The following is a 16,240-nucleotide window of genomic DNA, read 5'->3' as shown; positions in this document are numbered from 1 at the left end:
TGCTGTAATTTTGTAGAGCTAGCAAATAGTATTGACGTCCTCTAATATTTGAGAGGTTGTTTCTATGGAACTCTTTTGGCCAATGACTCAATAAAATATAACCTCTCTGGTACTGGGGGTTTTACTTGATAGCATCTTATGGCTGGTTGAGGCATTCTCTTACCCATTACGTGGTAACTTCATTTAAATTTCTTTTACATTAGGGATCTTCTAGAGTAGGTTTCCATGTGGCTTTTCAAAGCCTTCATAGTGTTAGTTATCCTTGAATATATTCCCTTCTTTACCCTGCCTTCTCATTCTTCATTCTGGAATAGAATAAGGTAGAAAATGGATGCTAGTTCATCCGCTGATTTATTTAATGATTTACTTAAAGTACTGTTTGAACTATGTATTTGCCAAGCACGACATAAATTGCCAGATGGAATAGAGTGACCTGGTGCCAGCGGCCAGCCCTGGTGAGGTCTTCTTTCTTGTTGGTTCTTCGTGAGGCAGCGAAGGGGGAAGAGCATCAGTGGAGGGTAAGACTTTGTCTTATGAGATATTTAGGGTTGCTTTATAATAAAGTTTACTTATCTAAGTATAAGGTATTATGCTACTGTAGCTGACCTGCATTCTGTGATCCTCTGAGGCCAGAAACTGCAGTTTCTGGCACTTAGTACCCCTTCCTAAAACAGCAGAGGATTAAGTAAATAGCCTTTGTACTATCTCAGCTGGAACTGCATGGCTCTAACTTGCCTGCTAGTCAGAAGTTGCAGGAAGAAAAAAGGACATTTTGAGAAGTGATTATAGTGTTTATAAGTAAGTTGTAAAAAGTTTCCTATGAAAGCTATCTAAGGAGAAAAGCAGAAAGATTGATCCTAAGCAAGGAAAGAAAAAAAATTCTTCCCATCTTTTTGTCCTCAGTAATTACACATCTTTCAGAATACATGATCACATGTTAAAAGTTCATCACAGGTTTACACAGAAAATCAAGTCATAAATTGAAATGGAAGGTTACAACAGAGGATGTTTACATGCATATCCATTCTGGCTAAACATCTATCACCTGCCACAACTTCACAGGTTTATAGAAAGTTGAAAACCATGACTAAGTTATTAGTGAAGTTTTGTATAGATAAAGCTAATCAATATTTTATATTCTGTCCTAGCACCTATAATAAATTGTTCCCTTTTTATGACCTTTGGTTAATTGTTTTACAATCTTGGAATGTGCTCTGAGGAGTAGAACATCTAGTTACTGTCTAAGAGACAATTAACTGGTCACACATGGAAGATGACAGAGTTCTCATTGCAATTTTGACTATCAGAAGAGACCTAATAGCAGTCCCACTATAAAAGAGCTTAATAATCGCCGATATAATTTTAGGAATTCTTATAGAATCATCATTAAGAATTAAGGAGTCATCTATTTGTCTATATAACATCACTGCAAAACAGTAAGTACATCTTTGTAGATCTGCAGAGATCTGCTCCAAAGGAGTAGGCTAATACTTAATGATTGTTATATATGTTTAATAATAACAGGAAAAGCATATTAATAGCAGGAATCGTTCCTAAACTGAATTCTCGTGGGCCTTGTCTATAGAGCAAATCTGTCATGGACTATATTCTAAAGCACACCATCTCAGGAAGATTACCTGCCATTCTTTAGCTTGTCCTATTATGGTTCCTGACAACCTGGAGAAATAGTGGAAACAATGGGTTGTTGCCCTTAACCTGCTGGCTTCCACGAATGCTTCTGTAAAATCCTGCTTGCTTGCCTACCCACCCATTTTAGAGGACAAAATGAGACTATAAACTAGATGTAGGATTGAGGCCTCTCAGGAGCTGTCCTGGCTTTGTTCACACCTCCTCTTCCATTCTTACTGGTGTGGGAGTGCTTATTCCAGAACTAGTCCTGCAACATTCCTGTTTCAAGTGACTTGTAAAAAGCATTTGTATAGATGCTTTAATTCAGATTCTACTAGTGAGTAAATCAAGAACACAAACTACTTCAGTATTCATGGTTATAAAAACAAATTCCTACAAAAAATTACCTACAAATTTAATTTTCCTAAACATGATTGAAGGACATTGTTGCTCTCATTTTTGAGCTAATTGTTATGTGTTAATAAATCAAATAAGAATGAAATCCTCTCTGATACTTTTTATTTAACTCTGAGTTTTTATAGATGAATTTTATCACTTCCTTCCTGTGTAAAAGAATTTTCATTTCACCTTCTTGCAAGGTAGGTCTACTAGCAGCATAATCATTCAATTTTTATTTGAGAAAGTCTTTATTTATTTTTATTTTTTTTTGTGTGTTTTTCTTTGTAATGTTTATTTATTTTTATTCTTTAATCCTTTCTTACAATAAAGTCTTCAACCTCCTCCTGGTCCACCCTCCCCACCCACCCCATCTCCAAGAAGATATCCCTACATTCCCCACCCATCACACCAGGCCTCCCAATTCCCTGGGGCGTCAAGTCTTTAGAGGGTTAGGTCTATCTTCTCTCACTGAGGCCAGACCAAGCAGTCTTCTGCTGTATATGTGTCAGAAGCCTCTTATCTGCTGGTATATGCTGTCTGGTTGATGGTTCAATTTCTGAGAGATCTCAGGGTCCAGGCCAGTTGAAACTGCTAATCTTCTCATGGGGCAAGTTTCTTCTCAATTTCTTCCAGGTTTTCCCCAATTCAACCACAGGGATCCTGGCTTCTGTTCATTATCTGCATCTGATTCTTTCAACTGCTTGTTGGGCCTCTCAGAGGGCAACCATGCTAGGGTCCTGTTTACAAACACACCATAGTATCAGTAACAGTGTCAGGGTCCCGGCCTCCCCTTGAGGTGGATCCCATTATGGGCCTGTCACTGGACCTCCTTTCTCTCATGCTCTTCTCTATTTTTGTCCCTGCAGTTCCTTCAGACAGGAACAATTCTAGGTCAGAGCTTTTGACTGTGGAATGGCAACCCCATCCCTCCACTTGATGTCCTGTCCCTCCACTGGAGGTGGGCACTACAAGTTCCTCCTCCCCACTGTAGAGCACTTCCACTAAGGTCCCTCCCTTTGAGTCCTGAGAGTCTCTCACCTCCCAGGTCTATGGTACATTTTAGAGGCTCCCCACTCCACCTCCTACCTCCTGAGGTTTCCTGTTTCCATGGTAATACTAGCCCTCAGGGCTTCGGTGCTGTTCACACACACACACACACACACACACACACACACACACACACACACACACTAATTGATCCTGTTTCCCCTTCCACTTCCTGTCCCTTTCTCACCTAGGTCCCTCCCTCCCTTTATACCCTCCCTTCCCACCCCACCATGACTGCTTTCTCCCTCCTTAGTGGGATTGAGGCATCCTCACTTGGGTCCTTTGGCTTATTAACCTTCTTGAGTCCAGTGGGTTGTGTCCTGTGTAGTCTGTACTTTTTGGCTAATATGCACTTATTAGTGAGTATATACCATACATGTTCTTTTGGGTCTGAGTTACCTCACTCAGGATATTTTCTAGTTCTATCCCTTTGCCAGCAAAACTCATGATGTTCTTGTTCTTCATAGCTGAGTAGTAGTAGTTCATTGTGTAAATAAACCACATTTTCTGTATCCATTTTTCCGTTGTGGGATATCTGGGATGTTTCCAGCTTCTGGATATCACAATAAGGTGCTGTGAACATAGTGGAACATGTGCCCCTGTGCCATGGTAAGGCATATTTTGGGTATATGATCAAGAGTGATATGGCTGGGTCTTCAGGTAGATCTTTTGCCAGTTTTCTTAGGAGCCTCCAGATTGATTTCTAGAGTGGTTGTACCAGTTTGCAGTTCCACCAGCAATGGAGGAGTGTTCCTCTTTCTCTATATCCTCACCAGCCTGTGTGTTCCCTGAGTTTTTGATCTTAGCCATTTTGATTGGTGTAAGGTGGAATCTGCTTCTCAGCCTCTCTGTTTAGTTCTATACCCCATTTTTTTGGTTGGGTGGTTTGATTTTTTTTGGTGCTTAGCTTCTTGAGTTCTTTATAAATTTTGGATATTAGCCCTGTATTGGATATGCGGTTATTGGAGATTTTTTCCCAATCTGTAGGTTGCCAATTTATCTTATTGATTATGTCCTTTGCTTTCCAGTTTCATGTGGTCCCATTTATAATTCTTGATCTTAGATTGTGAGCCATTGGAGTTCTGTTTAGGAAATGCTCCCCTGTGCCAGTGAGTTCAAGGCTCTTTTCCACTTTATCCTCTAGTACACTCAGTGCATCTGGTTTTACGTTGAGGCCCTTGATCCACTTGGACTTGTGCTTTGTGCAAGGTGGAAAAATAGGAATCTATTTTCATTTTTCTATATACAGACTGCCAGTTAGGCCAGCACCATTTATTGAAGATGCTTCCTTTTTTCCATTGTATATTTTTGGCTTCTCTGTTAAACATCAAGTGTCTGTAAGTGTGTGGTTTTATTTCTGGGTCTTCAGTTCTATTCCACTGATCAACTGTCTCTGTCCCTGTATCAATACCATGCTCTTTTTATCACTATTGCTCTGTAGTATACCTTGAGGTCAGAGATGGTGATTCCCCAAAAGTTCTCTTATTGTTAAGAATTATTTTTGCTAATCTGGGTCTTTTGTTTTTTTGTTTTTGTTTTTGTTTTTGTTTTTTTGATAAACTTGAAAATTGCTCTTCCCATATCTTTGAATAATTGTGTTGGGATTTTGGTGAAGATTGCACTGAATCTGTAAATCTGTAGGTTGTTTTTGGTACGGTGGCCTTTTTTTTTTTTTTTTTTCTAAAACAACAGCTTATTTTTATTAAATAATTATTATTTCTTCTTTTTTTTTTTCTCCATCTTTATTTTATTTTTTTTTTTTGGTTCTTTTTTTTTTGGTTCTTTTTTTTTTTTCAGAGCTGGGGACCAACCCAGGGCCTTGCGCTTCCTAGGCAAGCGCTCTACCACCGAGCTAAATCCCCAACCCGTTTCTCCATCTTTATTAACTTGAGTATTTCTTATTTACATTTCAATTGTTATTCGCTTTCCCGGTTTCCAGGCCAACATCCCCTAGCCCCTCCCCCTCCACTTCTATATCGGTGTTCCCCTCCTCATCCTCCCCCCATGATTGCCCTCCCCCCAACAATATCGTTCACTGGGGGTTCAGTCTTGGCAGGACCAAGTGCTTCCCCTTCCACTGGTGCTCTTACTAGGCTATTCATTGCTACCTATGAGGTTGGAGCCCAGGGTCAGTCCATGTATAGTCTTTGGGTAGTGACTTAGTCCCTGGAAGCTCTAGTTGGTTGGCATTGTTGTTCATAAGTGGTCTCAGGCCCCTTCAAGCTCTTGCAGTCCTTTGAATGTTCCTTCAACGTTGGTCCCCTTATCAGTTGTGGTTTATTGATGGCGTTTGACTATGTATTTGCTGTATTCAGGGTGTGTCTCTCAGGAGAGATCTAAATCCGGTTCCTGTCAGCCTGCACTTCTTTGCTTCATCTGTCTTATCTGGTTTGGTGGCTGTATATGTATGGGCCACACGTGGGGCAGGCTCTGTTCTAAACTTTGCCTCCTTATTCCCTCCCAAGGGTATTCTTTTTCCCCTTTTAGAGAAGGAGTGAAGCATTCGCATTTTGGTCATCCTTCTTGAGTTTCATGTTTGAACCCCATTTTTTAATAGGGTTATTTGTTTCCCTGCAGTCTTAACTTTCTGAGTTCTTTGTATATTTTGGATATAAGCCCTCTATCAGTTGTAGGATTGGTAAAGATCTTTTCCCAATCTTTTGGTTGCTGTTTTGTCCTAACAACAGTGTCCTTTGCCTTACAGAAGCTTTGCAGTTTTATGAGATCCCATTTGTTGATTCTTGATCTAAGAGCAGAGGCCATTGGTGTTTTGTTCAGGAAATTTCCTCCAGTGCCCATGTGTTCAAGACTCTTCCCCACTCTTCTATTAGGTTGAGTGTATCTGGTTTGATGTGGAGGTCTTTGATCCACGTGGACTTAAGCTTTGTACAAGGTGATAAGAATGGATCAATTTGCATTCTTCTACATTCCAACCTGTAGTTGAAACGCCACCATTTGCTGAAAATGCTATCTTTTTTCCATTGGATGGTTTTGGCTCCTTTGTCAAAAATCAAATGATCATAGGTGTGTGGGTTCATTTCTGGGTCATCAATCCTGTTCCATTGGTCTATCTGTCTGTCTCTGTACCAGTACCATACAGTCTTTATCACTATTGCTCTGTAATACTGCTTCAGTTCAAGGATAGCAATTCCTCTGGATTTTTTTATTTTGTTGAGGATAGTTTTAGCTATCCTGGGTTTTTTGTTACTCCAGATGAACTTGCAAGTTGTTCTGTCTAACTCTATGAAGAATTTAGTTGGAATTTTGATGGGGATTGCATTGAATCCATAGATCGCTTTTGGTAAAATGGCCATTTTTACTATATTAGTCCTGCCAATCCATGAGCATGGGAGATCTTTCCATCTTCTGAGATCTTTTTCAATTTCTTTCTTCAGAGGCTTGAAGTTCTTATCATACAGATCTTTCACTTGCTTGGTTAAAGTCACACCGAGGTATTTTATATTATTTGGGACTATTATGAAGGGTGTTGTTTCCCTAATTTCTTTCTCGGCTTGTTTCTCTTTTGTGTAGAGGAAGGTTACTGATTTATTTGAGTTAATTTTATACCCAGCCAGTTTGCTGAAGGTGTTTATCAGGTTCAGTAGTTCTCTGGTGGAACTTTTGGGATCACTTAAGTATATAATCATATCGTCTGCAAATAGTGATACTTTGACTTCTTCCTTTCCAATCTGTATCCGTTTGATCTCCTTTTGCTGTCTGATCGCTCTGGCTAGGACTTTCAGAACTATATTGAGTAAGTAGGGAGAGAGTGGGCAGCCTTGTCTAGTCCCTGATTTTAGTGGGATTGCTTCAATTTTCTCTCCATTTAGTTTAATATTAGTTACTGGTTTGCTGTATATGGCTTTTACTATGTTTAGGCATGGGCCTTGAATTCCTGTTCTTTCCAGTTCTTTTATCATGAAGGGTTGTTGAATTTTGTCAAATGCTTTCTCAGCATCGAATGAAATGATCATGTAGTTCTTATCTTTCAGTTTGTTTATATAGTGGATTACATTGATGGTTTTCCATATATTAAACCATCCCTGCATCCCTGGAATGAAGTCTACTTGATCATGATGGATGATTGTTTTGATGTGCTCTTGGATTCGTTTTGCAAGAATTTTATTGAGTACCTTTGCATCGATATTCATAAGGGAAATTGGTCAGAAGTTTTCTTTCTTTGTTGGGTCTTTGTGTGGTTTAGATATAAGAGTAATTGTGGCTTCATAGAAGGAATTCGGTAGTGCTCAATTTCCTGTGTTTCAATTTTGTGGAATAGTTTGGATAGTATTGGTATGAGGTCTTCTATGAAGGTCTGATAGAATTCTGCACTGAACCCGTCTGGACCTGGGCTCTTTTTGGTTAGGAGACCTTTATGACTGCTTTTATTTCTTTAGGAGTTATGGGATTGTTTCAATGGTTTATCTGTTCCTGATTTAACTTCGGTACCTGGTATCTGTATAGGAAATTGTTCATTTCCTGCAGATTTTCAAGTTTTGTTGAATATAGGCTTTTGTAGTAGGATCTGATGACTTTTTGAATTTCCTCTGGCTCTGTTGTTATGTCTCCCTTTTCATTTCTGATTTTGTTAATTTGGACACACTTTCTGTGTCCTCTGGTTAATTTGGCTAAGGGTTTATCTATTTTGTTGATTTTTTTTCTCAAAGAACCAGCTCCAGGTTCTGTTGATTCTTTCTATGGTCCTTTTTGTGTCTACTTGGTTGATTTCAGCTCTGAGTTTGATTATTTCCTGCCTTCTACTCCTCCTGGGTGTATTTGCTTCTTTTTGTTCTAGAGCTTTTAGGTATGCTGTGAAGCTGCTGATATACGCTCTCTCCTGTTTCTTTCTGCAGGCACTCAGAGTTATGAGTTTTCCTCTTAGCACAGCTTTCATTGTGTCCCATAATTTGGGTATGTTGTACCTTCATTTTCATTAAATTCTAAGAAGTCTTTAATTTCTTTCTTTATTTCTTCCTTGACCAGGTTATCATTGAGTAGAGCATTATTCAATTTCCATGTATATGTGTGCGTTCTTTCCTTATTGTTATTGAAGACCAGCTCTAGCCCGTGGTGGTCTGATAGGACGTGGGATTATTTCTATCTTTCTCTATCTATTGAGGCCTGTTTTATGACCGATTATAGGTCAATTTTGGAGAAAGTACCATAAGTTGGTGAGTAGAAGGTATATCCTTTTGTTTTAGGATAGAATGTTCTATCAATATCTGTTAAATCCATTTGGTTCATGACTTCTCTTAGTTTGTGTACGTCTCTGTTCAATTTCTGTTTCCATGATCTGTCCATTGATGAGAGTGGGGTGTTGAAATCTCCTACTATCATTGTGTGAGGTGCAATGTGTGCTTTGAGGTTTAGGTGCCCTTGTATTTGGAGGATAGATATTTAGGATTGAGAGTTCATCTTGGTGGATTTTTCCTTTGATGAATATGAAGTGTCCTTCCTTATCTTTTTTGATGACTTTTGGTTGAAAATCAATTTTATTCAATATTAGAGTGGTACTCTAGCTTGCTTCTTCAGACCATTTGCTTGGAAAGTTGTTTTCCAGCCTTTTACTCTGAGGTAGTGTCTGTCTTTGTCTCTGAGACGTGTTTCCTGTAGGCAGCAAAATGCTCATTTCATATCCAGTTTGTTAATCTGTGTCTTTTTATTGGGGAATTGAGTCCATTGATGTTGAGAGATATTATGGATTAGTGATTGTTGCTTCCTCTTATATTCATATTTGGATGTGAGGTTATGTTTCTGTGCTTGTCTTCTCTTTGTTTTGTTGCAAGACAATTAGTTTCTTGGTTTTTCTAGGGTGTTGCTTGCCTCCTTATGTTGGGCTTTACCACTTATTATCCTTTGTAGGGCTGGATTTGTAGAAGGATATTGTGTAAATTTGGTTTTGTCATGGAATATCTTGGTTTCTCCATGTATGTTAATTGAGAGTTTTGCAGGATACTGTAACCTGGGCTGCCATTTATGTTCTCTTAGGGTCTGTATGACATCTGTCCAGGATCTTCTGGCTTTCATAGTTCTGGTGAGAAGTCTGGTGTGATTCTGATAGGTCTGCTTTTATATGTTACTTGACATTTTTCCCTTACTGCTTTTAATATTCTTTATTTGTTTTGTGCATTTGTAAACACTATTATGTGATGGGAGGAGTTTCTCTTCTGGTTCAATCTATTTGGAGTTCTGTAGGCTTCTTGTATGTTTATGGGCATCTCTTTCTTTAGGTTAGGGAAGTTTTCTTCTATGATTTTATTGAAGATATTTACTGGTCCTTTGAGCTGGGAGTCTTCACTCTCTTCTATACCTATTATCCTTAGGTTTGATCTTCTCATTGTGTCCTGGATTTCCTGTATGTTATGGGCCAGTATCTTTTTCTGTTTTAAATTATCTTTGACAGTTGTGTCAATGATTTCTATCGAATCTTCTGCTCCTGAGATTCTCTCTTCTATCTCTTGCATTCTGTTGGTGATGCTTGTATCTACGGCTCCTTGTCTCTTTCTTTGTTTTCCATATCCAGGGTTGTCTCTCCTTGTGCTTTCTTGATTGCTTCTATTTCCATTTTTAATTCCTCCACCTGTTTGTGTTTTCCTGGAATTCTTTCAGGGATTTTTGCATTTCCTCTCTATAGGCTTCCGCTTGTTTGTGTTTTCCTGCATTTCTCTAAGGGAGTTCTTTATGTTTTTTCTCGAAGTCCTCCATCATCATGATCAAATGTGATTTAAAATCTAGATCTTGGTTTTCTGGTTTGTTTGGATAATCAGTGTTTGCTTTGGTGGGAGAGTTGCGCTCCGATGATGCCATGTAGTCTTGGTTTCTTTTGCTTGGGTTCCTGTGCTGCCTCTTGCCATCACGTTGTCTCCCGTGTTACCTTGTTCTGCTATTTCTGACAGTGGTTAGATCGTCCTATAGGCCTGTGTGTCAGGAGTGCTGTAGACCTGTTTTTCTGTTCCTTTTCTGCCAGTTATGGGCACTGAGTGTTCTGCTTTCAGGCATGTAGTCCTTCCTGTCTACTGGTCTTCAGGTGTTCTTGTGGGCGTGTGTCTTGAGTCCACCAGGCTGGTCACTTGGAACAGAAAAGTTGGTCTTACCTCTGGTCTCAGACCTGGAGTCGTTTCATGGATCCAGGTTTCAGCTCTCTGTGAGGGCAGCAACCAGAAGGGCCTGCCCAGCCTTTGCTCGGGACCCTATGCACAGGGGCCTAGATGGTGCTAGGCACTTTCCTCTAGAGTCAGAAATGTGGGCAGAGAGTGGTCTCCTCTGGCTTCCCAGGTTTGTCTGCCCCTTTGAAGGTCTAGCTCTTCCTCCCACGGGATTTGGGTGCAGGGAACTGTTTGACCGGGTCCCTTCAGATCTGGGCGGTGTCTGGACCGCAGCACTGAGTGTCCCTATCTCCCTGTTCCCAGAGGTCATATACAGTTTCCTCTTGGGCCAGGCAAGAGTGGTGGCAAGAGTGGCTAGTACTGGTGGTCTCTCCTGCCCTGCAGTCTCAGGAGTGCCCACCTGTCTGGGTGGTGAGCTCTTTCTCCCATGGGATTTTTGAGCAAGGAGCTGTGGGCCGGGATCAGCGAGGTTCGGGTCCTAGCTAGAAACCGTATTTCTTCTTTTCTTATATAAATTAATACTTTTTTATTTTAATGGATTTATTTGTTTACATTTCAAATGTTATTCCCTTTCCTGGTTTCCTGGACAGAAGCTCCCTATTCCATCTCCCTTCTTTTCTTCTATAAGGGTGTTCCCTTCCCCACCCAACCCCCTTATCCCCCCTGACATTTCCCTACACTGGGGTTTCCAGCCTTGGGGGACTCCTACTTGGGGCTTCTACTTCCATTTGTGCCCAAGAAGGAGGATGGCCATTTTTACTATGTTAATTCTACCAAGCCATGATCATGGGAGATATCTCCACTATATAAACAACCTCAATGAAAAAAAAAAAATCACGTGATCATCTCATTAGGTGCTGAAAAAGCATTTGACAAAATACAATACCCTTACATGGTAAAAGTATTGGAGAGATCAGGAATTCAAGGCCCATACATAAACTTAATAAAAGCAATACACAACAAACCAACATCCAATATCAAATTAAGTGGAAAGATACTTGAGCAATCCCGCTAAAATCAGGGACAAGGCTGCCCACTCTATCCATATCTATGTAATATAGTACTTGAAGTTCTAGCTAGAGCAATAAGACAACAAAAGGAGATCAAGGGGATACAAATTGGCAAAGAAGAAGTCAAGGTATCACTATTTGTAGATGACTGGATAGTATACATAAGCAACCCCAAAAATTCAACCAGAGAACTTCTACAGCTGGTAAACAACTTGAAAGTTGCTGGATATAAAATTAACTTAAACAGATCAGTAGCCTTCCTTCATACAGATGATAAACGCGCTAAGCAAAAAATTAGAGAAACAATGTCCTTCATGGTAGTCACAAATAATATAAACTATATTGGGGTAACTCTAACCAAACAAGTGAAAGATATATATGGCAAGAACTTCAAGTCTCTCAATAAAGAAATCAACGAAGACTTCTTTTTTAATTTTTAAAGGATAAATTTTTAGGGTGCAGCATTCTAAATCCTCTCTCCTTTGTTAAAATTTTAAGTATTTTGATTTATTCTCCTTTTCTATAGTTTCTGAAGAGATGTTGGATATGGTCTTATCTTTCTCTCTCTCTTTTCCAGCTTTTTCGTAGAGTTTTGTCTTAACTTTAATTTTCTGTGGGTTGAAGGTACCATAACTGGCTATAGGTTTGGGTTTTTGCTTCTGCCTGGTGTTCATCTTTCTGAGTGTCCTCTGTGTTTCCTGGTTGGTGCTTGTGTCTAGTGTTAAGCTGGTGACATTCTCAGTTATCATAGTTCTAAATATGTTCCCTTCTGCTTCTTCTGGTATTCAATTAGGTCTATTTAGGTCTTTTGTAGTTGTCCCATGGTTCTTGGAATGTCCCTTCTGTTGCATTCAGTATGTTTTCTTGTTGCTTTACTGTTTGAGTGATTTCAGTGCAGATACCTGAAATTCAGAAATTATTTTCTCAACAATCTGTCAATAATCATGAACACTTGGTTCCATTAACAGGTTTGTTTTCTTTTCTATCTCTTGTTGTTTCTCAGTTTTTCAGAATTTACATTGCTCATTTCTTGTGTGTTGTCTCCTTAATTAATGGAGTTTTTTTTTTACTATATTAATCATAGCTAATAATTCCTGCATTCCTGCTGTACTCCAGCATCTCTGTATTACTGACTCCAGTCCTGAAGCTTGGTCTGTTCTACAAAATGTATCTTTTACATTTGAATCTCCTTTCCTTTATAGCCTTGTGGTGGTTAATGTAACTTTTTTGCTGGTGTGGTGTAAGGTGGCATACAGAATACATTCTTTGGCCTCGTGTTCTCAGTCTTGGTGAGCCTGGATCTCTGATCTGTGAGCATCACCATGCTTCTTTCTCTGCCCTTCACCCTCGCTTTGGCAGAATAGGCTCCCTACAGTGGGCTTGAACTGCATACTTTTTTTCTTCTACACAGGAAGCCTTTAGTGGAAGGAAATTAAATTCCCCATCTTTTGCTAGTAAATAACAGACTACTAACTGGGAAATTCTTAAATATTTGCAAACTACATAGCACACTTCCTAATAACCTAGTTCAAATAACAAGTCCTGAGCAATATTAGGAAATATGCTTCAATGAGTTAAAGTCTGCAGTGTGTGAGCACTGTAGACCATGACTGAAGCAGAGCTTAGAGGAGATGTGTCATACTAACGGTTACATTGGGAATGGAGCACAGCTACCCTCAAACTAATGATGTCAGCTGCTGTCTTAGGAATGGCAAAGATAAGATAGGAATCTGCTAGATAAGACAAAGAAAAAGACAGTAGAATGGATTTTTTTTTTTAGAAGAGAAGTACTGCTAATAAATCTGCAGTTACATGAGCTAAGAAAAAGAAGATAGGAAACCAGCCTTTGAATAAAAGCATGTCACTGCAGCTATTAGCGTGTCAATAATATTCCAATATCAATCTCTTGTTCTGACATTTGTCAACTCAGAAAAAATAATAAAATTTTTTAAGGCACAAAGTTTGCTTAAGCAGAAATAAATCAATAGCTACATGTCTACTAAAGGTATCAAGACTGAAACACCATGAGGGAAACTAAGACCAATGACTCCACTGATGAATTCTGCCAGACATTTATGGAAAAAATGATACCAGTTCTATTTAAGTTTTTCTTAAAAATCAGAGATGAAAATGCTTTTCAATATAATCTGTGAAGCCAGATTTATTCCAGTACAAAAACCAGAGATATTCCAAGAACAAAAAAGGATTGAGCAGTGTCAGCCCTAGCATACATGAGGAAATTCATAACAGAACCTTAGCATTTATATCCAACAACACAAGAAAGATAATGCATTACACTCAGATGTGGTTTGTCCCACGAACTCGAACATGAGTACAGTTAAAGATGCCATTCATGTGAAAATAGACCATGAAATCTGCGTGGTGTTTCCAGCAGCAGAAGATAAGGGACTTTGGGTGAGCTGGAGACAGAAGTGATTACATTGAGATGGGAGACAGCTTTTGCTAATGGTGACCTTGTGTCCTACCTCAGCTGTGACGTTTGTCTGTCAGTGTATGAGTTGGAACTCTTCAGAGTGGATGCAGCTACTTTTACTTTAGTTACACTATTGAAATTGCTCATTGTTTTTCAGGGAATTTTCATTGTTTTATACAGGGTATATATTTAATATATCAACCAGAAGTATTAAGGTACTGGGTGTAGTGGTAATTATGAGAGTCCAGAAATGTGACTATGAGTGCAGCCTGGGCTATCTAGACCCTGTCTCTAAGAAAAAGTATGTAAAGTGTACCTGTGAAAATTGTTAACAAATGTTCTTCTGCTTGAGAGCGCATTACACAAGCAGAAGCCAGTAGAATTGATCTCTTTTTTTTTTTTTTTTTTTTACTTTACAGTTAAGGACAAAGAAAATTTGCAAAATTACAACCTGTTGCTTGAAAAGTGGTCTTTTTCACAAGCTGTCACTGGTCTGATTGACACAGGAAAAATATCTGAAGCCGAATCTCTGTGCACAAAGGTACTATTGTGGAATTATACATTGAAATTCATGCATTTCTTTGTCTTATGTAAAACTCTAGCATATAGTACTTAAGGAGTGTAGGGTGGTAGTAATAACAAGCAATATTCATTGGCTACTTACTGCAAGTCAGTCTTTCCATCTAGGATCATTTTTTTCTGGACTTCACAACAATTGGTGATGTATATGTTTATGATTGTCAACCTTTTTATCAATGAGAAAATTCAGTTCTGAAAAATGTTAAGTTTTTGCCCAGGAGCTCTCAGCAGATAGAAGTGTCTTGCTACTACTGTACTTTTTCTAAAACCTGCATACTCTCTTTGTGTAAGAAATATTGTTTGTTTGTTTACTTATGTATTCATTCGTTCGTTCATGTGTGTGAATGTGTATCAGAGTATGAGGAGGTTATAGGGGTATCATATCCTCATGCTGGAATTATAGTCAGGATGAGCTGCATTGTATGGGTTCTGGGAATTGAACTCCAGTCCTCAACAAAGTCAGTAAACTCTTTTAGTCACTGAGCCCTCTTCCTAGCCCCCGCCTGGACTCTGTACAGACCGTTTATTTTGCTTTCTTGTTACTCCCTTTAAAATGCTGGTCTCAAGATTGTGTTCACCTCAGCTCCCTGCACCCAAATCCTGAGGGGAAGGGAGCTGAATTCCTAGAAGTGCAGAAAATCCTGAGACCTCAGGAGAGACCTCCACTTCTGCCTACTTCTGCTCACATTCCACATAAGAGGAAACTGCATAGTGCCTCTGGATACAGGAATATAGGAACAGTCAGCAGCAGGAATCTGCTGGTTTCTGTCTGCACCTGGTATTGAGCTGACCCTGAACTGAACCCAGGCTACTATATCCATCAAAGCTCTCAATTCACATAGATGGAGAAACCAACATATTCCGTGACAAAACCAAATTTACATAATATCTTTCCACAATCCAGACCTACAAAAAATAATAGATGGAAAATTCCAATACAGGGAAGGAAACTACACCCTATAAAAAGCAAGAAAGTAATCTTCTTGCAAGACACTCAAAAGAAGAGAGACACACAAACATAATTCCTCCTCTAACAACAAAAATAAGATGAAACGATCACTATTCCTTAATATCTCTTAACATCAGTGGATTCACTTCCCCAATAAAAAGACATATACTAACAGACTAGATACATAACGAAGACCCAGCATTTTGCTGCCTATAGGAAACACACCTCAGAGATAAAGACAGACACTACCTCAGAGTAAAAGACTCAAAAACAACTTTCCAAGCAAATGGCCCAAAGAAACAAGCTGCAACCAAAAGTTATCAAAAAAAGAAAAGAAAGGACAGTTCATATTCATCAAAGGAAGAATCCACCAAGATGTACTCTCAATCCTAAATATCTATGCCCCAAATGCAAGGGCATCTACATTCATAAAAGAAACCTTACTAAAGCTCAAAGCACGCATTGCACCTCACACAATGATAGTAGGAGATTTCAACACCTCACTCTCATCAATGGACAGATCATGGAAAAAGAAATTAAACAGAGTCATAGAGAAACTAACAGAAGATATGAACCAAATGGATTTAACAAATAATTATAGAACATTCTATCCTAAAACAAAAGAATATACCTTGTTCTCAGCACCTCATGGTACCTTCTTCAAAGCTGACCACATCATCGGTCACAAAACAGGCCTCAACAGATACCAGAAGATGGAAGTAATCCCATGCATCCTCTCAGACCACCATGGACTGAAGCTGCTCTTCAATAACAACAGAAATGACAGGAAGCCCGCATACACATGGAAGTTGAACAACGCTCTACTCAATGATAACTTGGTCAAGGAAGAAATAAAGAAAGTAAAGACTTTTTAGAATTTAATGAAAATGAAGGCACAACATACCCAAATTTATGGGACACAATGAAAGCAATGCTAAGAGGAAAACTCACAGTTCTGAGTGCCTCCAAAAAGAAACAGGAGAGAGCATACATTAGCAGCTTGACAGCACACCTAAAAGCTCTAGAACAAATGCACACAAGAGGAGTAGAAGGCAGGAAATAATCAAACTCAGAGCTGAAATCAACC

The 16,240-nt window shown here is 39.1% G+C and overlaps 1 protein-coding gene across 1 annotated transcript in view; it reads left to right on the top strand.

The window, feature by feature from the left end:
* Positions 1 to 16,240, top strand: part of Ttc37 (tetratricopeptide repeat domain 37) — a 108,608-nt gene that overhangs the window by 77,840 nt on the left and 14,528 nt on the right. Inside the window, exon 39 of the mRNA XM_032899117.1 lies at positions 14,045 to 14,166. Within this exon, the coding sequence (XP_032755008.1) occupies positions 14,045 to 14,166 (122 nt within the window). The remainder of the gene's footprint in view (positions 1 to 14,044; positions 14,167 to 16,240) is intronic.

The sequence above is a fragment of the Rattus rattus genome, chromosome 3 (assembly GCF_011064425.1).
Source record: "Rattus rattus isolate New Zealand chromosome 3, Rrattus_CSIRO_v1, whole genome shotgun sequence".
NCBI classification, from domain to species: domain Eukaryota; kingdom Metazoa; phylum Chordata; class Mammalia; order Rodentia; family Muridae; genus Rattus; species Rattus rattus.
The sequence above is the reverse complement of the archived record's forward strand: the minus strand, read 5'-3'. Positions and strand labels throughout refer to the sequence as shown.